The sequence below is a fragment of the Musca autumnalis genome, unplaced genomic scaffold, assembly GCF_047663935.1.
Source record: "Musca autumnalis isolate F117 unplaced genomic scaffold, ASM4766393v1 scaffold_5, whole genome shotgun sequence".
Classification (NCBI taxonomy): Eukaryota; Metazoa; Arthropoda; class Insecta; order Diptera; family Muscidae; genus Musca; species Musca autumnalis.
The window spans coordinates 9796276-9823867 of record NW_027412088.1 but is presented as its reverse complement, the minus strand read 5'-3'; the positions used below and the strand labels follow the sequence as shown (position 1 = coordinate 9823867).

General features: G+C 34.0%; 1 protein-coding gene across 11 annotated transcripts in view; it reads left to right on the top strand.

Moving 5' to 3' along the window:
- grh (grainy head) overlaps positions 1-27592 on the top strand; it is a 423741-nt gene that overhangs the window by 336542 nt on the left and 59607 nt on the right. For all 11 annotated transcript variants that reach the window (XM_073956301.1, XM_073956299.1, XM_073956297.1 and 8 more), the window contains one exon: positions 11361-11757. In XM_073956301.1, coding sequence (XP_073812402.1) covers positions 11361-11757 — 397 coding nt within the window. The remainder of the gene's footprint in view (positions 1-11360; positions 11758-27592) is intronic.

Here is a 27592-nt window from a genome sequence, read left to right as displayed (position 1 = left end):
AATGACTTATCTGGTATCGAAAATACCGTCTTTCGGATCCATACATAAGCACTGCTGCAGAATCGGATGTTCTTGTCAAGATTGGTGTAATTCCCTGGATTTTCACACAATATCCTGAATATAAGGTTATAAGTGATGGGGTGGCGGTATATGCCCCTGTTATTTGAACATGCAGTGTTAACTCTAAAAGGGAATTTGTCTTCGTTTCCGATACGAAAATTTAGATTTCTATATACAGTTCCTCAGAATATTTCAATACAGCGAAATGGTCAGATAACGTTGTTTGACCAATTGTTATGCCGTTTAGAATGTGCCTTATCGAAAAAATGATTTTAAACCCAGATTATGTTTGGGCGAAATCTTCAGCCAATTTGGATTCGATCACGCCCCGTCAGATCATCTGTGTAGCTGGCTAGCTCTCGGACGACTTTGATCTTAACATTGGATCTCGTAATATGTTGTCCAAACTGACAATTCGAAACCAAATTCGTTGGAAGCTTGGTAGTATAGTCGTACATCTCTACTTCGAACTGTAACGAATAGTTCTCTACAACGAAGTAGTTTTTAAGACCCAAGTGGAAATTCTCACACAGAATAAGCTTTCTATACGAATTTTCTCTATAACTAAGTAATTCGTCGGTCCTTCGGAAACTTACCCAAAAAAAGCTTAAAATTAATTCTCTGTGCAAATGGTGCGCAAGATAACTCTCGAAGGATGTTTGTACCGATTTGGTACAAAGTTTGCACATCGAAATATTTCTCCCAAAATTAGATCAGAATAGAATTTTGAGTGTATTGGTCCATTCCTTCGCATACTTTCCATACAAAATCTAATTTTTTTTCGAAAAGTCCGTTTTAAGTCTAGCTCTCGGATGGGTTTTAACATTTTTGCAACATGTTTTTTTTTCTTGCGCAACTTCCGGTGTTTTTTTTCATGCGCAGGTTCACACTTCTTTAGATAATGGCATGAAATCTCTAGAGAACCAACCGAAATGAATGATAAGCTCCATAACTTAAGAATTGAGTATCTGATTTGGCCAACATTTATACATCCTGAAATATCGCCCAAACGTACATTAAGTTCGCAGAAGTTCTACATCGGACAGAAGGTTCAAGTACCTCCCCCAAAAAAGTTCAAAATTTTCGCTTATGTGCGTTTTAAAGGCTGTTCGAGAATAGTTCTGAAATTATTACTGAATGTGCTTCTTGTGGTCCTGTTTAAGGCGATATACTATTTTTATACCCTCAGCATTTATGCTAACGAGGGTATATGGTAATATTCAAAAAAGTTTTGCAATCGTTGAAGTTGAGGTTTACCATTTAATAAGTCGCGAACTGTTAATATATTTTATAAAATATGAATATATTTATATTAATTGAAGTGTTTTAGCCATGATCTCATAATATGGACCATAACAAATAATTTTGGTGGAAGCTGCGTTGGTGGTAATATTAAAAAATAGGTAAAAATGTGTTGAAGTTTACAAGTTTTTTTGTGTTCTTTCTTGATTTCTGGTCAAACCACGGAAAATTCACAGATAAGCTCAAAGAAAGAATTGAAGAATACCCCTTGGGCAACATGGTTCTAATGTATGACTTCTCGATATATACACTGCATCCCCCTAAAATCGATGCTGACATTTTGAAGTTTTGAAAACTGGGTTTATCGAATTTTTCTTATAAATAGTGGGTGCAACTAGATAATAATCCAAACTAGTTTATAGGATTGTAGAACTCGCGATTCCACGTCGTCCGATGTATATCTCATGAGTGTGCTCCGTACAGCTTCCTAGTAATAGGAGTCCAAAGGCGAAAATTTGGTGCGTAAATTTTCTGAAAAAACCTATTTTTTGGCTTTAAAATTTACAACTGTCGTACAGGTACCCCTGAACCCCGCGTGATTTTAGTTTTTTTACGTGCCGGATCTAATGAGCTCTTCCGCGGTCGAATCCATCCACAAAAACGCCGGATATAGATACCTTGAAAGTAGGAAAATCTGCAAAAATATATTTTGACAATTCCGCGAATTGAACCGTGATTTTCTTTGATTATTTTTGCATAAATGTAATCCTTTATACGCGATTATAATATTTGCCAAAAAGGTGTGTCACAAATTACAAAGATTCAGGAGTAATATCCCTATTTATCCCAAAATAGAATGCGGTGGCACATCCGCAGTTCTTGACGAATCTGTCTAAAATAATTTATATTGACGTATTTTTAATAGGGGGCCATTGAAATCGGATGCACCTTATCATCATATGCATATCGCGTAATTTTTGCCCACTTGAAGGTTTTTTGAATAGTAAGATGCAACTGATGGCACACTTTGGCCGCTGAATGAAACATGGGAAAATCCATGCATATTGATAGACATGGACTCCCTGTATCCGAAAAGCACATGCACCTCAACCGATTTTAACCAATTCGCGAATTATTCGGTTTTTATCTTCTATGTTTTTTCTTTGATTGTAATTTCAGTATTACTCTCTACTTCTTATTTCTATTGCTTATCACAGAAAGCAAATATACTTTCACGATGACTAATTACTTTTCTCGTAGAAGTTTAAGCAAAATACTTCAGGATTTGAATCCAAATTTAGCGAAATAATAGAATAACTCCCAACATTTATTTTTAAAATTTTTAGTATTTTACCAAAAATATATTTTTGAAATAATTTCCAACAATAAGTTTCCGTTCTTTGTTGTTGCTGTAATATGCAAGTTATAAACGCGATCTTTATAATTTTGGTCTCACATTTTTCTACGCGTTGTCTAGATTCTGTACGTATTTTTAAATTATTTTTTTAGAGATTTTTTTTGGACTCTGATTTAGAATAAATAAAATTTATTCCAAGATTTCTTCAACATTATTTGATTTTCCGCGAAAATAAAAATAAATTTAGCAACTATTTTAGCATCTACGGATAGATATCAAATGCTGCTAACGATTCATATATACATGTTCATATTACAACACAATAGGAATTTTTAAATATTTTTTCTTTACAAGAGAGTAAACCCGCATATAACTTTTGAGTGCAGCATCCAATTTTGTGAACGCGAACAGATTTGAAACCACGATTTTTTTCGTAACCCATATACCAAAAATGGCGGATGTGCTCGCCAAAAATGTTTTTAATTTTTTTTCTATGTAATTGCAAAGGAAATTTGAAATTTACCATATACACTTTCATACGGGCAAAATGAACCTCATCGAAATAATGGTTTTAGGCCCCAAGTATGTTTGGAAAAAATGTGTTTCAGGCAATTTAGAGTCGATTTAGCAATGTCCGTCCGTCTGTCTGTCTGCCTGTCTGGCTGGTGCGCACGATAACTCTCGAACGGATGAACCAATTTGGCTTTCGCAATATATTTTGTCCAAACTTAGTTCGAAGATTGGTTAGTTATATCGGTCCACTCTTCTCGGTACCTCCCCCACAAAAGTTCGAAAATGTTCGGGATATTTGTGCGCACGATAACTCTTAAAGGCAGTAACCGATTTGGTCCAGTAACCGAATTGTGCAAAGTACATCGTGAAATTTCTACTAGACTTAGACAAGGTTCCACTATGGACTCAATCGGTCCACGCCTTCGGATACCTTCCACACAAATTTTCGGAAAATTTCAGAAAAAAATAGAAAAATGAGAAAATAGCCTGAAAGGTTCACAAAACCCCTATGACACCGTGTGTAGTGGTTGGAGCGCATAATATTTTGTCCAAACTTAGCTTAAGTCCGAAAATGGAAAGGATCGATTTGGTCCATACTTTACGCATCCTAATATATCTACCAGATATAGATCAGGTTTGAATATGGACTATATTTGTCCATTCCTTCGGGTACCACCCACACAAAATTTCGGATAAGTTCACTTTAAGACCTGCTCTTGCCTGACTTTGATTTCTGTTGAAGCAACTTGACAACAAAAACCCTATGGCACCATATGTAGTAGCTGAAGAGTACAATAATTCTCGAAATGATAAACCGATTTGGTCCAAAATTTGGCCTTCGTCATATTTTGTCCTAACTTAGTTTAACTTCTAAAATGACCCATATCGGTCCTCTCCTTAAGATATCTCCCCCCCCCCCCCCAACTTTCCAACTGTCCATGTGTAGTTTAGGGTCTGTTCGGAGATCCTTTGGAAATTTATACCGATGATGTTCTTTGTGGTCCGGTTTACCGCCATATTATGTTTTCCGTTACTGGTCCAACAGGTATACAATAACCCAATGAAATGACAAGTGGAGGCGATATCTATCGAAAAGATATGACTCTCAAAATAAGATCCACTTCCGTAATGCACTATGTCGGTCCAATCCCTCCTCCGCAAATCTTTTGAACTTTCATCCTAATCCACATTTTTATCGGCAAGTTCAAATGTCCATAAAGTGCCACAAATTTCTGAAAAGACCCTTAATACATTCGATCTGTCCGTAGATTAAAGTTTCAATTCACATAGGCTGAGGGTATATCTCTGTCGGCAATGTCGACTGATAAATTTTTACTTGTTTGTGTGCAAGTCCATACTTCCTGAGAAAATAGTCCAAAAGCTTAAGAAAATCCCTGTCGACACCAACAATAATAACTAATGAGCACGGTAACTTAACCTAAGTACCCGATTTGGTGGAAACTTCGCATCAAGTTCCAATATGGTCTATATCGGATAACAGCCTCCCTTCCAAAAATTAAAAATTGTCGCTTAAGTTCAGTTTAGGGGCTGACCGATGATAATTTTTAAATGTTTACCGAAAGTACTTCTTGTTGTTCTATTTACAGTGGTATATATTTTTTTTTCGTGGGCAAGACCATGCATCCTGGGTTAAAGGCCCAAAATTAAAAAAGAAAAACCTATGGCTACTAAGTAAATTGGCACGGTAACTACGAAAGCAATGACTCCCAAAATTGGTTCTACTTCCAAAATACACTTGACGGTCTATTCCTTCATGAAACTTCCCAAAAAATGTCAACACTTTTGGGCTTTAATCAAAAACAAATTTTATTCGGAACGTCAACAATCGTTATGATAAATAGCCCAAAAGTTCCTATATTTTTGATGGCTGATTTTTACATCCAAAAGGCCAGAAGATACTCACACACCTTTAAAGATATAGGGGGTTATCATGAATGAAATTGCCCCGTGAGTTTTGTTATTCCGCCGTTGCAACTTAAGGGAGAAAGTGAAAAAATTCACGGGGAATTGCCGTTCATGATAACCCCCATAATTTTTGGGAAAGGATCTCGATTTGTAGCTTGTCTTCGATCTGTCCATAGGTGACAATCTCAATTCACACTTGCTGCGGATATCTTGCTGACGTCAGTCGATGTTTTTACTTGTTTTAATTAAATTCTTCTTCATGGTTGAAATCGAAAATATGTTTTAGTATTTTATTTCAAATTAAGTTGTTTTTAGTAATCTTTTTTTTTTTAATTTCAAATTCAAAACCAACAACAAATACCCAAAACATAACTTATACTCATAACCATCATTCCACACATAATATTCCATGAAATATTAATGACGTGCCGCTGTTATGATTTGTCTGCAAAAATATTTTAAATATTTTTTTACGTTTGATTTAATGAATTATTAATTTCTAAATAAAAGAACACCAACAACAACTACACAGATACATAACACCATGTGATTTCTTTCCGAAAATAGACAGGCGGCAAGCACATGCATCCATCCAATTCAATTGCATGTCAATTGAACGTTAAGAATTTCAATTTTAAATTAAAAATTCTTCCAACACCTGTTTCGATTTGTTTTTAATTTGAATTGGCATAATTTTTATTATTAATTTTATTTTTTGTGAATGAAACTACAAAAAAAATGTTGTTGCTGTTTTTGCGTTTAACACCCTCAGTTTCCCACAATGGCTGGCTGGCTGACAAGTCAAAAGACAATTGCCATCATCAAACGCCAGTCAAGTCAATTCACTCATCTAGATACTCGTACAAGTTGTGATGCCAAAGTAATTTTAGACTAGATTCTCCTTTAGATTACGAGTTTTTTTTTTTTTTTGCTTTGCTTAGGTTGCTGCTGCTGCTTTGCCATTGTTTTATAGCGTGTTTGTGTGGCTGTGTGTTCATGATTGTGGGAACGTGTTTGATTTGTAAAAACTTCTCCACTGCTTAGTTTTCAGATATTGTTGCTGTTGTTGTTAATGTGATTTGTGGCATTAAATTGCTGACGCGTGCCTGCAATTTTTGTTGTTGTTGTTGTGCAAAAAAATCAACAAAACATGATTTTTGTGGTTGGCTGATTTTTATGTTTGTTTACCACCAACCCGCCACCGAGAGCCTTTACAGCTAAACTGTCGACGGGCCACCACACTCCTGTTCTGCATGTTGCATTTGCTCTGACTGGCTTTGATTGATTTTTGTGCCATTCTTTGTTTGTTTTCAGAGTTTTCATCCAGGATAGTTATTTATTGCACACACAGACACTCGGCAAGAGACCGACAGCCAGCCATACCAACAACTTCACTTCACTCTATAATGACCACTCGTGTTCCTTTTTGACTGTTACATGCATTTGGAGTTTTTCCTTCATGAAAATTATATTGAATGCTTTAACAAAGCCCAAGAGCAGAGCGTGCTTAGAATTGTTTATGCTTTATGTGCTTGCTATGCAGTAATATTCACACTATGCTCCATGAAACAACAACAACAGAAGCAGCAGCCATAGTCTGCTATGTGGTCCACACAGTACAACATGCTGAAAACGGGTTAGTTTTAATGTTGTCTGTTTTGTTGTTTTGGGTTTTTGTTTCAGATGAATGAGGTTTGTTTTACCGGACAATATTCAAGTTCAATTAAGTTGTTATATGGAGTTTCTGCACCATTATCATTACCAATGGAATCAGTAGTAACAACAACAACAGCAACAACAACAACTACTGCTGCTACTACTACTTATTTATGCTTTGGCTACTGAACACCACCAAACAACCATTATCAAAGCAATATCATTATAAATATATTTAGCAAATACCAGTGTGATCGATCCATGGTGCATACTATACCCAATTTGACAACAACAACAATAGTCATCATTACTACCATCATTTTCATATTGTTGTTGTTGTTGTTGTCGTCGTCGATGTTTTAAACCCATAAGACCATAAAAATCTATAACAACAAAAACACAATTATGATCATTATCACCATAATTGGTAAAAGATCGCGAAAAAGCCAAAGGATTGCCAATTTCCATTGCCATAAAATGGAAAACAAAGACACAAGCAACACTGCGAACCAACAAATTGTGTAAAGTGTCAATGTACAATTATAATAAAATGAAAATTGCTCATGACATACCAATTGAAGAAGTATTGAGAGTCAAACGAAACATTTTTGTTGCCTTTAATGAAATTTAGTTCCGTAAAATTTTAAAAATTTCAATGCAAACTTCTTCCTGGTTAATTATTTCGGATTTATACAAGAAGCTAAATATCTTTGTGTAGGTTGTGTTAATTTAGGATTTTCCTGATATTTTAGAGGTGTCCATTGGACATTATGTCAAATTCTGAAAACACTGAACAAATAAGAGATATACGATTAGTATGTTTGGTTTGAAATATGCATCTATGGACAGATCGCAAATCCTTTTCCGCAAAAATTATGTATTGTGAGGGATTCAGATTTGTGTGGTGTTGTTAGACGTATAAACTTGCCGACAAAAATATACATAGGTATGTATGTATAAACGTTTAAACATTTCGGCTATTTATCTTAACGATTGTGGACCTTCACAACACACGTTTGCTAATTCGATTTGAATAAAAGCGCAAAAGTGTTGGACTTTTACGGCAGAGATAACTCAAGAAATATACCGACATAGTCCTTCTTCAAAGTCAATCTAATTTTGAGAGTTATTCCTTTTCGATAGATTTCATTGTGTTAAGGCTGATGGATTTACCCACAAAGAAAAACATATCGTTGTTATCAGTATCACAAGATCTACCTTATTCTAAAAAATGTCCAAACAATCCTGGAATAGCCCTAAATTACACTTAAGTGGTTACCACTACTTATCACTTTCAAAAATCCAAAAAAAATACACATTGCAACAAAATGGAGGTGAAAGTCTGGGGCACGGAAAATGCGACAAAATTGATTAGTTGCCAGTTAAGAGTCGTACCTAAAATTTTCTGAGCGACATTTTTGCAGTACATTTCGAAGCTGAAAAACATAATTTTGTGGTACTTTTATAGCGGTTCTTAAAATAAAGGACGAAAAGGACATTGAATGAAGCGAGTTAGAAGGTCGAAGTGCTCTACGAAAATAAACCTCATTCGATTTGACTGAAGACATGTCATCTCACTAATAAGCTAAATCAACAGTGAACAAAGATATGTATAACGCTAACTCGTGATGCCTTACAGGGTCTCTAGCAAAAACTTCATCACGCCATAACGCGGAAGTTCGACTCATGGCGGATCTGTCCTTTGGGATTCTTAATATACTCACCATGGGATTTCATCTCCAAGAGGAATTATCTCTGCCCCAAAATTTGTGTTCACAGTGTTATTGGTGTATTTTTAAGTTTTGCCTTTTTAGGGCGAAGGCCATTATTTGTGAGATTTTAATTAATTTAATTAATCGAGCTATATGACCTAAGGAGATTACATTGAAAATTTTTATCTAGCGAAGTCCTACACACACCAACCGCTATGCGACGATCGTTTTCGTTAACTGGTTCCTCAGGCATATTAGATGTTGTTGTTGCTAGAAAATTTTCGCCATTTGGAGCTGCATTTGTGAATTTCAAATTGAAGCTTTTTACTTCCAAAGACGAGTCCCCCTTCTACTCTAGAAATAATTATACCCTCAGCTTTTATGCTAACGAGGGTATATACACTTTCATACGGGCAAAATGTGCCTCATCGAAATAATGGTTTTTAGACCCCAAGTATGTTTGGACGAAATATGTTTCAGACAATTTGGAGTTGATTTAGCCATGTCCGTCCGTCTATCTGTCTGGCTGGAGCGCACGATAATTCTCGAACGGATGAACCGATTCGGTTCAAATTTTGGCTTTCGTAATATTTTGCCCAAACTTAGTTTAAGTTCGAAGATGGGCTAAATCGGTCCACTTCTTCCGGTACCTCCCCCACAAAAGTTCGAAAATGTTCGGAAAATTTGTGCGCACGATAACTCTTGAAGGAAGTAACCGATTAGGTCCATAATTTGCAACTCGTGAAATGTCTACCAGACTTAGATGAGGTTCCAATATGGACTCAATCGTTCCACTCTTTCGGGTACACAAAATTTCGGATAAGTTCAGTTTAGGACCTGCTCTCGAATCGCTTTGATTTTTGTTGTAACAACTTGTATTCGCTGTCCCCCATCCGACGGTAGAAGTTTCATAAGGGGCAAGTCCCTACTTCCTGAGAAAATAGCCAGAAAGTTGCAAAAAAACCCTATGACCGTGTGAGGTGGTTGTAGCGCAAGATAACTCTCGCACGGATCTGCCGATTCGGTCCAAAATTTGGCCTTAGTAATATGTTGTCCAAACATAGTTTAAGTTTGAAGATAAGCCATATCGGTCCACTCCTTCAGGTACCTCCCCCACAAAAGTTCAAAAATGTTCGGAAAAATTGTTCGTACGGTAACTCTTGAAGAGAGTGACCGATGTAATCCATACTTTGCACATCCTATCTTTAATCCTATTCAACATTTTTGTCGGTTCAAAGGCCCAACATTTTTAAAACCCCCTAAATACATGCGTTTTTTGACAAAAAAATGTTTCAATATACACAGCAGAACTCCGTTTCACTCACGAGTGAAAATTTGGGGGTAGGTGGTAATTTTTTTTGGGTGCAATATTTTTGGTGGTTGTGGGGCAAGTTTATTTGGGGGTGGGATAAGTTTTTGTTTGGTGTTGGGGAGGGGGCAAGTTTCCCCCTTAATTTGATCGAATTCGAGAAGAGTTTCACTCGCGAGTGGAATTCGAGCCAATTTGAGCGAGTATTCGGAGCTCTGATACACAGGCTGCGGGTATATCTCTGTCGGCAAAGCCGACTGATACTTTTTTACTTGTTTTTTTTTTAAGTTTTACTTATTTTGAAGTGCAAGTAGTATAGAGTATGCCGCAAAAAATGCAAGTACATCGGAGCAAAATTGGCTGAAACATTACCGTTCAAAACGAAGTACCAGTTATACCCAGACAGATTTTTTTTAATTTTTTTTTGTCCAATTTTTGAAAAAAAAGGACAATGTTTTCGTTAAAATCGAAAAATTGACTTGGCAGATCGAATTTTTTTAAAATTTAAAAGGTTTTGCAAATGTTTTGCTTAAAAACTAGATTACAAGGTCCTTAGAAAGCACATAAAATATACCAAGATCGGCATATTCGTTTTCCAGCTATCGTTGTCACCACAAAACGCTTTTACAAAAACAGGGTTTGGCTACCTGCCATTTACCACAAAACTGCAATATTTTTCAACAACAAAAATTCCAAAAGTAGTATAAGATGTGCTCTTTTAGATGAAAGAATAAAAAATATTGGTAGGTCTTTGAAAAAAATCTTGAAAAATTAGTTTTTTTTTTTGGTTTGCACAACTAGGGATAACCTCTTAAGTTAAGTTTTGAACTTTTATATGGGAGGTAAGCGAAGGTGTTGGCCGATATAGACCTTATTGTACGTCTGAGAAAATATTACGATGAGCAAAGATTGGAGCAATGTCACTCCTTACGACAGTGTCCACTAACCATTTTAGTTGGATATCGTTCGATTTTTAGAGTCTTTCTTCGGTGAAACCTTCAGACGATCCTCTAATAAGCAAACATTTTAAACTTGAATAATTGATTCGTAAGGTATCGTGCTCATCAGTCATTTCTGTAGGTGCCGAAAGGGTTTTAATAGCTTTTTGGGTCATTTAAATTTTACTTTCGTAATATTATTATTTTTATTTTTATCTTTATTGTTATAGGTAGTAGTACCTATTATTATTTTGATTGATTGCCTAAATAATTTCTTAAGATTTTCATTTCATAAAAATATTGTTTTTCTCCAGTTTGCCATGATCCTTACTATGCAACGGGAATCAGCTATTTTTCCTAATTAAATTCTTAAAGATTCTTTACAGGTTCACAAGCAAGGCAGCGAGAATTGTGCAATATTTATGAAAGTGCTGTGTATTTGCTCTCTTCGGCCTTACCCTATGACAATTGTCTAATAAATGCCATTTTTTCTGAATTTTATTAATTTAAATGTTTATTTCTTCTCTTTTTTTCATTTTCCTTAAAATTTTCTATGCAACGATTTTCACAAAACTTCATCGTCGTCGTCGTCAAACAAAAAATCATTTGATAACAATTTGTATGTGTGTGTGTGTGCTCGCTCGCAGTGCTCCCAGTTCGGCTGTTAGTAAACTTAACGGTCAAACCACACCTCTTGATGTGTCAAGCCTATCGCAAAACGAGATACAAGGCTTATTGCTTGGCTCACACCCATCGGCCACAACAGCAGCGGCGGCCGGCGCAAATGTCACCACAGCCTCGAATCTATCCCACCAACAACAATCGGCCATTGTGGCAGCCAGTGCAGCTGCCGGCAATGGTGCAACTGGTGGAGCGGGAACTGTCGTTATAACAGCTGATCAACAACGAGCACAACAACAACAACAGCAGCAGCAATCCAATGCAACAGCAACGATTAGCATTAAACGAGAACCAGAAGATTTGCGTAAAGATCCTAAGAATGGTACCGCTAGTAATGGCTCAGCAGCCAGTAGCGGACAAAAGGTGAGTGAACCAACACAATTTCTTCTTTTTTGTCTCAACGAGAGAATGTCTACCAAGCAAGTCATCGTCGCAACGAAGCTCGTCAACAGCTTTTATGTTTTGTGGTCATTTTAATGGTGCTTACTTCTTATTAGAAGACATCAGTCACATAAACAGTGACTCAGAAATTCTAAAAAAACACACAAATAACAGAAGGTTAACAGGAACAACTAAAAAAAAAACTTTTTTCCATCACAACAGGTGTTAATTACAGGAAAACCTTTATCATTTCTTTTTACATTTTTTTCCTACTTAAGAATAAGTATTTTTTATATTAACCATAAAAAAGGACGCAACACGCAAAAGAAACCAGTTTTGTTTGAAACACTTAATTTTTATCACAAAAAAAATCCATCGGCAACATTATTTTCCTTTGCCACAATTGCTTGCATACTCTTCTAAAAGCCTCCTTTCATGCACACATTCCTCTCATAATGTCTTACTTTTTCTACTTCTTCATCTTGGCAAGTTCTAATGATTTGTTCTAATGTTTTCATTAAGCTTCTTGCTTCCTCCCATTTTACATTCATTCATACATTCTGCAAATTATTTCCACCCCATTCTATGGCAAACGACGACGAGTGCTCTCTTTTTTCTGCTCTGCTGCTTCTTCTTCTATTGTAACACCCATTTTTCTATTGGCATTTGGTGACTTTGCAATAGTATGCACTTTTGTGGTGTGAGTAAGAGTTTTGTTTTTGTCATCTTAGCTTTGCAATTGGATGATTTTCAATTGAAAAAAAAACGCCTGGCTGGCTTGTTTTCTAATAGTTGTTGGTTTGGCACGTACTTAGTATGCGTGTAAGTGTGTGTGTGCTACTGCCATATGGCCCAACTGCTGCAACGTTTGGCTATTGGTTGAATATTTTACTCATTGTCTGCTTACTCTCTTTTCAACTGTGCTACTCCATGCAATGCTTCCATGCAAAACCCAGTTAACTGTTATAATGTAGCGCTATCTCTGTTCCACTAGAGTGTAGTGTAATGTTTGTTGTCTTTTTCTCGCACTTATTTGTGTTCCTCTGTTGGGATGAGGAAATGTGTGGCTGGATGGTTGGTTGGTTGGTTGTGTGCTGTAATGGTTGTATGGAAGTTTGATCGCCACCAAATGTTCGAATTGGAATTAAAATAAGGGTTTGTTTTTTGCAACATGTTCGAAGGTCATTATAAGTGTTTTGTGGTGGTTGGATGATAAATTATGTGATCGTTACATGTTGCAAAGGATATTTTAGTACATATTAGGGATATTTTACAATGAACTGAGCATATTTTGATGGAAATTAATTTAAAAATTAAAACAAAAGCGTTTTAAATATATTTTATATTTTTTTGCATTTTCCTCGAAATGCAGAAAATTGGAACAAATTTCCTTTACCAACCCTTCGCAGAAAAAAAAATACAAAAATTTCCTTTAAATCGCAAGTTTTCCTAAGTAGCCGGCCTTCGGCCGGGGATTTAAAACTTTTTACTATGGACAGGAGCGAATTTCGGCTACGCGAACAAACTTTTTTTAAATCGTAAATTTTTTTCCAAGTAAACAAGGGAATTTTCGGAACTTCGGAGGTCTATATCTCGGGAAGTATACATTTCCCCAACAAAAGAAATACCTCGTTGGAATCGGCATGAAAAGCACTATCTGTGTTGTGTCGGTAAAGGAAAGATATGCCAGAAAATTTAATATGTTTAAGACATTCGTAAGGAATTATGTTTTTATAGGAAATTAAAAATTAGCGTTTTTGATGGACAATGTAAATTAAAAATATTTAACTGTTTTTCCATAAAACAATATTTTTTTAATTTATTTCACGTAAAACAATAAGAAAATAATTTTATTTCTTCATTATAAACCGCATGTAGTTTTTCTAGGGAATATATAAATCATTGTCTTAAACTAGCTATAACTTTTGTTATATCATTTATTAGTAACAACTAAGAAAATTTGAATAAAAATGACGTTGCTTTTTGGCAATTTTTTCAATAAACATATTCAATCAATAATCAAGATTAATATAACATAAGCTATAAATTTTCCATATTAAAAGTTTAAAAAATAAAAATTTCGGTCTTTATTTTGAAATAACAATAAATTAATTTCAAAACTGAAATATTATCGCCTAAGAACTGGTTGTAGACTTTTTAATTACTCTCTTATTTTGAAAATATACGCATAACTAATTATGTTTAAATTATTCAAATCGTTGTTCAAACAAGTAATTGCATTTTGATATTTAAATTGTAGAATATTTTATTTGAAAATTAAATGGCTTTTATTTTTTAATTAAGTGTTAGTTTGGGTTTAGAATTTTTGCATCAAAACTGAAACCCGAATTATCAGGAAGTGATACGGTGCAATAACATATGAATCAATATAAGACTTAGAGGAGTCACAGTAGAGTCCCCATAATGTCTATACCAATAATCCGAAATCCTTTTGGTCACCTGAAGAACTTTCCTTCTTATTTTGACCATCTCCAATCGAATACCTTAATAATTCGTACAAATTTAATCCTATCCCCTAAGAATTGTCGGGAAACAGGTATACTACAGGTATGATCCACAACGACGTCTTCATTATTTCATTAGCATCACGGTGCGCCTTAGATAATTTTAAATGAAAGGTGCTTACACCTGGGAAGTTTTTGCGGATTCTCAAACAACAAAGTTCATAGACGAGAAAAATCAAAAAACAAAAAAAAAATCGCAGAACCGCTTTTTAAATAAATCGCGATTCAAGTTGACATTTTTAGGGGTTGTTTAGGTTTTTGCGATTTTGCTTGGAAACCACAAGTCCTATCAAAATGGGAATAAAGAAAATGTTGTAGCTATCAAAATTCTCTACAAAATTGACCTTAATGATACTTTCGTAGGTTTTACAACTTTTGCGATATAGAAGTTGAAATTGGGACAATTCAATTCTGTATCGTCTCCTTATAAAACAATGTCATGACTGCAGTTTGCCAACTTAAACTTATATATCTAAAAAAATGGTACAACCTAGGAAAAAATACATAAGCTAGTCTTGTAGAGAATTTTCACAGCTATAAGATTTTCTCAGGTCCCATGCCGATAATACTTGCCGTATTCAAGCAAAATCGCGAATCCCTAACAAAAAAAACCTAAAAATGTAAACTGAGCTTCTTTATCTCAAAAATGGTACAGCATGAGAACAACTCATAAACGTCAATCCTGTAGAGAATTTTCATAGCTACAACATTTTCTTTAGCTCCATTTCGATTGGACTTGGGGTTTCCAAGCAAAATCGCGAAAACCTAAAAAACATCTAAAAAGTGTGAATTTTGACCGCGATTTATTTAAAAATCCCTACAGGGATTTTTTCTTGTTTTTGGATTTTTCTCATCTATGAACATTGCTGTTTCAGAATTCACAAAAACTTGCCCTGTGTTAACGGTTTTCATTAAAAGTTAATTAAGGCGCACCCTTCATGATATTGTTTTACAAAGGGGCGATACAGTCAGTGTATTGTCCCAATTTGAACTTCTATATCTCAAAAATGGTAAAACCTACGAGAATAACATAAAGGTCATTCTTGTAGACAATTTTGATAGCTACAAAACTTTCTTTATTTCCATTTTGATAGGACTTGCGGTATCCAAGCAAAATCGCAAAAACTTAAACAACCCCTAAAAATGTTAACTTGAATCACTATTTATTTAAAAAGCGCCGGCGATTTTTTTTGTTATTTCTCATCTATGAACATTGTAGTTTCAGGATGTGCAAAAACTTCCCTGGTGCAAGCACCTATCATTTAATTTTGTTTAAAAAACACCGTGTTTACATATATTCGAATCAGTGATGTTTTGACTACCGGGAGGTTATATGAAAGAGAAAGGTTTGGTCAGTCGTTATAGCAGTCGAGTTTAAGACCCACTGTTCCTTAAAAACGATCAGGATTCATTAGACCTCAGTTCTTTTTTTATATAATTTGCCGTTTAAAATGTGAGCCTAGCGCATCAGAGGCCTTGATTTCGAGTCTCTGGTAAAACATTACGACATAATTTAAGGGTGGATGAAATATCTTGACATAGTGCGGATTTAAGGCCTGGGTACATAAGCAGCCTCGTCGCCTGATTTCCTTGCCTTGCTTTCTTTCTGACATAATAAAAGTAAAAGAATAAAGAAATCCGTGCCAATTTCGAACTAGGATGCCCTTTTCTTCTTTATTCCTTAAATTTTCTTATGTCAAAAATGAAGCAAGGCAAGAAAGCCAAGCGACGAGACTGCTTGTATATCCCGGCCTTTAGGTCTCCTGTGTACTTCTGTAATATCAAACTTCTGTTCAACACATCGTTGGGATTCGGAATTATGTATAAGGTCCCATATAGATGCTATAAAATAGAATTACGTTGGATTCTTTGATATGGGAAAAGCGTCAATTTGTCCCTTATCGGATGTTCGCGAGATTATACTTCCTTAGTTATACAGAACACGAAAATGAGCTGCTTACTCGGCGGTTTTATCGCATGGAGATATTCGAATTCGACGGATGTCAAATCCTGTGATGATCGTTTTGCATTATTTTCATGCGCTCATTCTAAGACGGCAAATGCTGGTTTTGTTGAGAGCTGTATGCTCTTGACCGTAAGTCAAGTTGTGATGATATTTTGTAGGACCAGTGGCTCTTATTTGTTGGTTGTTGGGGATCGGGAGCCCTGACGTTTGACAATTAGGGTGATGTTAATTTGCTGGTGACAGTCTTCTTTTAGAAAGAAAATGAGGTGGCATGATTAACTGAAATAAGATCGCTAATCCGAATCGCCTGATCTAAAAGAATTGGCGATAGAATCAACAGGAGTAAACAAGTTCAGAAAGCGAGGGAATCGACAGCTTCGTTTGCAGAAATTCTTAAGTTCCTGCAAATAAATAAATAGGACTGTATGAATCGCAGAAAGGGAAAAAAACAGGAGCGAGGTGATCTCTGAACGATGATTGCTAAGTTCGGTGTATGTTTAACTGACCAATACCATGTTTGTATGGTTTCAAACGATAACACTGTGCAACATTTTTAAGATGATCTTGTGCAAACAATTCGAACTGAGAATTTTTTGAAAGTACAGACCCAAACGACTAGAAACCCTAGTTGGGTTTTGTTGTGTCAGATCCAACTCGGATTTTATGGCCCCATCTAAACATGGTTAAATATTGAGTTTTTAAAGAAATTTGGGGCTATATCTCTGAAACCAATACGAATCTTCTTCTGACCTCTGAAGCAAATTTGTAGATAAGGACAAGAGTAAAATATTTGGAGACATATTGACCACGAAAAACTACATTTATTGCCTCAAATTTCAAAATATATGCAAAAATTCCACAATTTTTATACATTTTACACCGTATCTCCAAAACCGTTAATTCTTCTGAATATTTTCTTTTGGAATGTAATACACAACTCTTCAGAACATGTCATTGTTGTAAAATGTCTCTATGCCGTTGTTTATATATACATATATATTATACATATTTTTCAACGACGATTTAATAAATATGCCAATAACGTGGTGAAATCCGAAATGCGAGAATAAACTGTTGGTGTGAACTGTGTTTGAAATACGTGTTGTAAAAGATATGATGCAAAATACCGCTGAAACAACATGAAGTAAGCATTTTAGAGTTTCAGAATGTTCTAAAGAATTGTTGAGAACTTTATTTGGAAGATTTTTGCAAAAGGTTACTTTGTTCAACTCCCAATAGTTTAGCCAATACTGACCAGAATTTCAGCAATTATGTACAATTTTCTATATTTTATAGATTTTGATGCCCTTGATGGAGTTTTTCTTATGTGGTTTTTTCAAAAGATAAGTTCTACTAGTTTAGGGCTACCGTATTGCTAAAGACAGCAAGGCCAAATTCCTATTCGTTTCTGATATAAAGGCCTGATAAATGCAAAAAGTGTAGATTTAGCCTGGTTTAGATGAGGCTGTAAAATCTGAACTGGATCTGACAGGACAAAACCTTACTAGGATTTTGTAGTCTAAATATGTACTTTCAAAAAATGCATACTAGAAGTTGTTTGCATTTTCAGTTTTGCATAGTGTAACTGAAGTGATTGCGGATTATTTCCTGACACACCAAAAAGTGGTTCTAAGTTTGTGCATCTAATTTAATGTTTGAACACAATTTTGGTACCAGAAGTTGGCTTTTCAAGCATGGGTATGAAGTATAAAGGCAGGTTGCCTTATTCGATTGTCACCACATTGTTACCCACTTACCTTCGACAAAAAGGTCCTTTGATCACATTTTCAACAAAATAAAAAACTCCACAATTTTGAACCTGAACATAATGTTGATATTCCAAACGAAAACAATTCTCACCGTAGAGATTCAGGTGCCGGTGGGATCTTTTTTAAATAAATGTATTTTAGTGTTTTTGGGGGAACGTAATGTAGTGGCCTTAAGGCTTGAGTACATAAGCTGCCTTAATTCGAAATTGGCTCGGTCTTCTTTATTCATTTATTTTTGTTATGTCAGATATGAAGCAAGCAAGCAAGGCAACCAGGCAAGGCAGCCCATGACCCAGGCCTTTATTATCTTATCCATTAGTTTTCTAATGTTTTTCTCCATACCATAATTTCATAAAATTCCAATTTCCAAATTTAAGCTAAAAATCCAATAACTTTTCATTCAAGATATAGCTCTTTTGACCCAAATTTCAATTTTACTTTTATTCAGTTTTTTTACTCTAATTTCTCTCGATGTTGTTGCATTTTGTTTCTCAAATTTTTGTATTAATTGTTATATCACGAAAATTATACCCTCAAATATTTCTTCAATTATAGCCAATCAATGTGCCAATGATTCTTTACTCAATAACCAAAGTCTCCACTCCATACGAAACATGTGATCATTTTCTTCATTGAGTACTAACTACTCTTTACACAACATAGCCAGTCTACACAATAACTGTGCTGATATTCACACTTCAACATCTCTACACAACGAAGACTACTACTGAGCTGAGCTGAGCTAAATGTGATAATGGTGGTGGTTTGGTACTGTCGTTGTTGTTTTTGTGTATTTTGGTTTGATCAATTGCGGCTCACAGAGTATACGAGTTGCTACGAATTGCCTGTCTGCCTGTTGTTTAGTTTGGTGGCTATTTGCTGTTGTGAGACTAACAGTCGCAGCCAACAATTCTTTACATACCTTTAGTCGTCTTTATAACGTGGTCTTGACAAGGTCGTTCGGCTAAACGCTTAGCAATTTGTTCAATCGGAAAAAATAACACAAAAATTGTGACAAGTTAACGTATTTTTTTCGAAAAAAGCGGGAACGATCTTTTTTGAAATAAATAAAAAAACAAGTTTAATATTTACAACAATTAAAAACAGTGATTTTTTAAATGCCACTAAAACAAACCAAAGATTTTTTTGTCAATAAAAAATAATTTATAAAAATTTAAACCAAAAAAATCCTCAAAGATCAACAAAAAATTACACAAAAACCAAGTGCATTAAAAACAAAAAATAATTTTTAAAAAATATTTTTTAAATTAAAAAATTTGAAAAGAGGTATAAATTAATTTAAAAAAATAAAGTGGGCTAAATTTCGAAAAAATAATAAATTTGAAAAAAAGTTGTTTATTGTTAAACAAAAATGCAATCAAACCAAAACCATATGGCTAAAAATGTCATACCAACCAACCATGTTGTGTTAACGAGTTGGAGAGTGCCTATAAGAGAGTTCATATATACGTGTGTGTGTCTGTTGGTGTGGGAGTAATGGTGGTGCATTAGCGCACACTCAACCAGCTGTGTAAATGTAACACCCTCGCAACAAGTTTGTGGCTTAAGTCTTTTGTTTGGATTACAACACCATGACCACCAATGAAATCAAAGAAAATCTTATTTGTTTAAGAAATCGTTTAATGGAATTCAAAACTAAAATGCATAGCAATTAAAGGCAATCATTATTTTTCATCTCTCTTAGAATTTGAATATGCATTAATTTCGACTTTGTTTGTGGTTTCCTCATTCTGCAGTTTTTATGACACAACTCGGTGCTGTTTTTTTGCAGTATTTTGCACTAAAAATTCTATAGATTCATTTCCTGTTATATTAATTATCAAAAGAACGATCTAAAGCTCTCGAAAGATTCTTAAAGCAAGAAGACAGCAACAAAATAATGGATTGTGGCATTTGTTGTTAGGTGTTTTTTGTTGTTTGTTTGTTTTTTTTTTTATTTTTTTCTTTGCTCTTTTTTGTGACAATCATTATAAAATTTATTATTGTTATAAAAATTGTTATTGATTTAGCTTGGTTTGTCTTTTTTCTATATAAAATGACACTTTGTTGCCATATATAAAAACGGTATTCTTAGGCGTTATTTTGCTTGTCTTTTTTCGGCTGGGCATTTCGTTAAGTCAGTGTGTTATTTTTTAATTTTTTTAACTTCAAGGTCTTTTTGGTACAAAGAGGAAAAACAAAAATCGTTAGTCGTCAATTTAAGAGCAGGGAGGAGGGAGATGGAGGCAAAAATTTTAGCCTCACAGTATCTCACTAATGATGTTAAAGCTGGAGTTGTCAACAGCAAGACAATAACAATAATAATAACAACAGTGGCTCCAACAAAAACAAAAAACATGTTTCATCTCTGTTATTCAAAAGTGAAATAATGCAAATTAAACGCATATATTTTAAATATTGACTTGATATAAATGATAATCAAAACCCCAGCAACAACTACAACAACAGCAACAAAAGATCATAATAAAAAATGACTTAAACAGCATCACCAAAAAAAAAATCTTTAATTCGTTTTCAGTTTCAAACAACAACAATAAATTATCTAATTCTCTGTACCAGTGTGAGTGTGTGTTTATGTTAATATAATTTCGCTTTTTTGGTGTATTTTAATTTTGTGATGCTTTTGTAGCTTAAAGAGTCGCCACAACAAAAAGAAGAAGAAAAAATAAAAACACCCAACACTGCCTATAGGCCTTGTTTAAATTAACGTCACTAAAATTTCAATTTTAAACCAATTCGATTTTCAACTGACCTTATTATAATCGTGTTATCTTTGGTTGTTTTTGTTATAACCAAAAGATATGTGTTACTAAGTCAGTAAGGTCGATGCAAAGAAGAAGAAGAAGTGTAAGTTGTTGTTTTGGTTTCTGGACCCTTTTGAAATATTTTGTTTTGTTGCTTTTTGTTATCAAGCAACTGGTTTCATCTGTTCACATTTTTTTTTTTTTTTTGTTTCATTTAAAGCCTATTTTGAAATTTCAAAATTTGTTAAATTGTTATCATAGCTCTGAAGTGGGTTTAAATTTGTTTGTGTTTGGTTTTTTCAATGATTTGTTTTAAATGATTTGAATTTTCTTCATTAGAAATTAACAGGTGCCAGCCGAAAAAAATATTTATGATTTTTTTCTAATTAAAATAAAGCTTATCTGATTAAAACATTAGGGTTGGGAAATTATGGCTGGCCTTAGGGCATATTTTTGGATTTTTATTGTTATCTGTTGGGGGGAATGTCAGGCTCAGCGTGATGAAATGGGAATATCGTATTAATTTATTACAATCAGGGGGACAATTCAAGATATTTTATTATTACAGGGAAATCTTCAAAATTGATCATCGGAGACAGAAGAACGCAAATCTGGGGCCTCGTCCCGTTTGCGAATATATGTATATGATTCTCCCATTGGAACATCGTGTTCTTCTACTTTATTGTAGACGACCCAAAGAGTCATTTACTTTATTGTAGACGGCCAAATGGTTATCTACACTATTGTAGATGACCCTAAAGGCCATCTACACTATTGTAGACGACCCTAAAGGCCATCTACACTATTGCAGATGACCTAAATGGGCATCTACACTATTATAGATGACCCAAAGGGCCATCGACACTATTGTAGACGACCCAAAGGGCCATCTACACTATTGTAGACGACACAAGGGACCATCTACCTTATTGTGGACGACCCAAAGGGCCGTCCAAAAGGCCATCTACTTCATTGTGGACGACCCAAGGGGCCATGTATACTATTGTAGACAACCCATGGGACCATCTACACTATTGCTAACGACCCAAGGGATCATCTACTTTATTGTAGACGACCCAAAGTGTCATTTACTTTATTGTAGACGACCCAAAGTGTCATTTACTTTATTGTAGACGGCCAAAGGGTTATCTACACTATTGTTGATGACCCAAAGAAACATCTACACTATTGTAGATGACCCAATGGCCCATCTACACTATTTTACACGACCCAAAGGGCCATCTACACTACTGTAGACGACTCAAAAGGCCATCTACACTACTGTAGACGACCCAAAGGGCCATCTACACTACTGTAGACGACCCAAAGGGCCAACTACACTATTGTAGACGACCCAAAGGGCCAACTACACTATTGTAGACGACCCAAAGGGCCATCTACACTATTGTAGGCGACCCTAAAGGGCATCTACACTATTGTAGACGACCCTAAAGGCCATCTACACTATTGCAGATGACCCAAAGGGCCATCGAGACTATTGTAGACGACCCAAAGGGCCATCTACACTATTGTAGGCGACCCTAAAGGCCATCTACACTATTGTAGACGACCCTAAAGGCCATCTACACTATTGCAGATGACCCAAATGGGCATCTACACTATTGTAGATGACCTAAAGGACCATCGACACTATTGTAGACGACCTAAAGGGCCATCTACACTATTGTAGACGACCCGAAGGACCATCTACGCTATTGTAGAGGACCCAAAGGGCCATCTACACCATTGTATACGACCCAATGGGCCATTTACACTATTATAAGCGACCCAAAGGACCATCTACACTATTGTAGGTGACCCATGGGGCCATCTGCCCTATTGTAGACCGCCCATGGGGCCATCTACACTATTGTAGACGACCCAAGGGGCCATCTACACTATTGTAGACGAAACAAGGGGCCATATACACTATTGTAGGCGACCCTAATGACCATCTACGTTATTGTAGACGACCCTAGGGACCATCTACACTATTGTAGACGACCCAATGGGCCATCTACACTATTGTAGACGACCCAATGGGCCATCTACACTATTGTAGACGACCAAATGGGCCATCTACACTATTGTAGACGACCCAATGGGCCATGTACACTATTGTAGACGACCCAATGGGCCATCTACACTATTGTAGACGACCCAATGGGCCATCTACACTATTGTAGACGACCCAATGGGCCATCTACACTATTGTAGACGACCCAATGGGCCATCTACACTATTGTATACGACCCAATGGATCATCTACACTATTGTAGACGACCCAATGGGCCATCTACACTATTGTAGACGACCCAAGGGGCCACTTACACTATTGTAGACGACTCAAGGGACCATCTACACTATTGTTGACGACCCAAGGGACCATCTACACTATTGTAGACGACCCAAGGGACCATCTACACTATTGTAGACGACCCAATGGACCATCTACACTATTGTAGACGACCCAATGGGCCATCTACGCTATTGTAGACGACCCAATGGGCCATCTACACTATTGTAGACGACCCAATGGGCCATCTACACTATTGTAGACGACCCAAGGGCCCATCTACTCTATTTTAGGCAACCTAAGGGCCCGTCTATTCTTCACAACCACCCAAGGGACATTTAATCTTTGGTAGACCACCCAAAGGGTCATCTACTCTATGACTGGGCGTAATTTACCATATAGTTATTGATTCATATTTGCCGTAGGTAGTTTTACATATCCATTCATTAGAGATTAGACTACATTTTTATATTCACATCAGCTTAGCAAAATTAAATTTTTTGTCACTTGGAAATTTCCCAACATTTTTTGCATACCTTTCCCTTTCAACACAGTTTCCTTATGACTGTAAATTTGTCCAAAACAAAAACTTATATTTTTTTAATTTACCTTTTGTCATCTGCTTATCTTCACACTTATCTCTTGTTTTTATTTTTAAATAACTTAAAAGTATTACTTATAGTTTAAAATTTTTATACAAAAACAACAATAACAACAAACTTATTATTTAATTGCAATTTTATGACATCCTTATGATATTTTAATGCAAAAACAGACCACAGACACCTTAATAACCAAAGCCTACCTGAATGGATGGATGGATGGCTAGTTGGTTGGCTGTCCGTCCGTCCGTCTGACTGGCTGTCAACCTGAATGCTTGTTGTCTTTCACCTTTTTATTTGCATTGTGGACAAAAAATATTTGCGAATAAAAAAACGATGCATTACGATGGTCGTTGTTGTTGTTGTTACTTTGCCTGACAATCTTTTAATATTTTTGCGTGGCTTTACTGTTGTTGTTGGCTGTTATACAACAACTATCTTTTACTACAACATACTACGTCATTTGACGTAAATGTAGGATGGAATTTACTTCCTGCACTGCAATTCTTGGCACAATCAGCAAAAAAGGCAAAAAAACTACAACACAATAAGACTGGCAAATTAAATGACATTTTAATGAGGCAAAAATGTGAAGAAACGAATATACAAAGCTGAGGGAAAATTATAACTGAACATTTTTATTTATTTGACTGTGATTCATGAATACTCAAAGAAGATTCATTCCCAAGGACACAAAAATAAAATTTTCTTCTCTACAAAGTCTAAAGGAAATTTTATTACCCAATGCAATTAATTTAATTTGTTTTTGTTTATTCTATTTTTATGTTTATTTCTTAATCAAAATCTAAGGCATTTTATGCAAAAAAACAATCAATGATCATAAAACTACGCCCACAGTTTAGCCAAACCCATATCACAAAATCATAAACAATGCAATCAAATAAAAAGTCTATGACATTTTAGAATATTCAGAAGAATTGAAAAAAAAAAACTTTAACATTTCCTTAAATAAAAAAAGACAACAAAAATTCGTTAATTTAGTCTCCTCTTATTTGCATCTATATGAGAAATGTTAATATATGTATTTCAATTTAGGCATTTAATCTATTCTATGATATCAGCAATTTATTTATATCATTTGTGGTGCATATCAAAATAGCATTTAATATTTTGTCCCGCACCAAAATTTAAATAAATAAATGAAATATGGCGGTTTTTTTTCTCAACAATTTGCATTTGAATTAAGTTTCAATTAAGACAATTTATTTCATTTTTTTGCCTTTTTTGGAATATAAGCAAATAATTAATAAAACAATAGATAAAACACAATAAAGATCTGTCATTAGATAACAAATTAGATATAAAGTTATTTATTGAGGAGGGAGTGAGGAAAAATATTTTTTTTAATTTTAAAATGTCCACAATGTTATAAGCGAAAATAGCCTAAAACGACAAAATAGCCGAAATTGTGATATTTTTCTATGATTTCACTAAAAAAATTATTGGAAAAGAGATTTTAGTTCTTCAAAAAAAAAAAAAAATAATAATAATAATAAATAAATAAATAAGTAAATAAACAAATAAATAAATAAATAAATAAATAAATAAATAAATAAATAAATAAATAAATAAATAAATAAATAAATAAATAAATAAATAAATAAATAAATAAATAAATAAATAAATAAATAAATAAATAAATAAATAAATAAATAAATAAATAAATAAATAAATAAATAAATAAATAAATAAATAAATAAATAAATAAATAAATAAATAAATAAATAAATAAATAAATAAATAAATAAATAAATAAATAAATAAATAAATAAATAAATAAATAAATAAATAAATAAATAAATAAATAAATAAATAAATAAATAAATAAATAAATAAATAAATAAATAAATAAATAAATAAATAAATAAATAAATAAATAAATAAATAAATAAATAAATAAATAAATAAATAAATAAATAAATAAATAAATAAATAAATAAATAAATAAATAAATAAATAAATAAATAAATAAATAAATAAATAAATAAATAAATAAATAAATAAATAAATAAATAAATAAATAAATAAATAAATAAATAAATAAATAAATAAATAAATAAATAAATAAATAAATAAATAAATAAATAAATAAATAAATAAATAAATAAATAAATAAATAAATAAATAAATAAATAAATAAAATAATAATAACAATAACACTGTACAACACAAAAAATAATTACAAGATAATTCGACCAGATTATGAAAGAGGACCAAAAAAAAGAAGACACGTGTGTCGGCGTTTTGAAAGTTTAAGTCGGAAAGTAACCTAAATAGGCGTGGCAAGTTCCGCCCATTTCTACAGGTTTTGAAATATTCGAAGTCATATTCCTTGGAATCCTTGCATTTTAGGTATAAAGTGTCTTTGGCAATATTACTGACAACAATGCGGGGCATCTTTTTATGAAAAAAATTAACCCTTATGCGAGTCACTAAAGGGGTCTTTTTGGTTCTTTTTTTCAAAAAGCCATTAAAAAACTCCTTTAAAATGTGATCGTATCAGATCAAAATAGTCTACAAAATTATTTGTCATAAAATTTTACTATAGGTCCCCAAATACACCAGAACTCTAAATCGTACCTGAACGCCAGGAATCTGCCAAAAGTAAAATTACGTTTTAGGGTTAATGTTGTACTTTATCTGAGTTTATTAAGTTTTGTCCCACAAAACTTCATTCTAGATAGAAGGCGTCAAAGACAAAAATAATCTCCATCAAATTTCAATATAAGTCGCCGAATAAATGAAATATGTATTTGCAATATATATCAAGAAAATATATACATCAAGTTTGCCAACAAAACACCCAAATCTTTTTTGAATAAATTTGTTTTGTTCTTTTTCCCAGTTGATGCATGAAAGTAACATGAAATTTAGTTCTAGACGAAAGATGTTAAAAGAAGAAATATTCTACACAAAATTTCACTATAAGTCCCAGAACAAACTAGATATCTGAGTAAAATACTTTGTTAAGAAAATGACGTTACAAAATGAGATATTATAGATAGAAATTATTTGTTAAACTTTTAGACTCTTAATTAAAATGTGTTCCATACTCAGCCAAAATCTCCTAAAATACCTCACTTTTTGGGGGTTGTGTCAATAGAAGAAATGTTCCAAATCAAATTTCATTATGAGTCTCTGAACAAAAGAAATTTGTAGCTATAATATTTAACATATCCAGAAGCTTTTGCTTTTTATATATGATTTAGGACCATATTCTACCGTTGTTATACACATTTTCGTTATCTGCAATAACAAAATATATTTTATTGATGTTTTTTCATAATAAACTAGCGGACCCGGCGAACTTCGTCTCGCTATTAAGGAATAAAATTTCATAGGTACAAAAACTCAATTTTCGATTTTTCCAATTTTCCGACTTTTCTAGAGGGATTTTCCAAAATTTTCTTCCGTAAAGACCTTCTCCTCGAAAATGCGAATAACTGACAAAAAATTTTACAGAAATCGGCCTAGCCGTTCTCATTTTATGAATTACTATACATTTTTTACACCATTTTTATATATATAGATTCTTTCAGAAGATTATGTGTGCTCGATCCAAACTGTTTTTGAAATATCTATGGTGAATATATATAGGGAAAATATTGATAACCCAGATCGGACTTTGAAAAATTACGTATTTTAGTACTATAAACTAAAATAACGTCATCAGGATAAGTCATAGGTTCCTGATATTGTATGTGAAAATGCGGGGATAGTCTACGGCAATTATCCAGTGAATATATGTATATCTGACATTCGAGTCCTAACATCCATGGTTTTGGCATGGTCCTAAATACTCTAATGATGGCAGCTACTCCTGCTCTGACAAAATTTAGTGAATTAAAAAAATCTCTCCTCTAGAAACAAGAT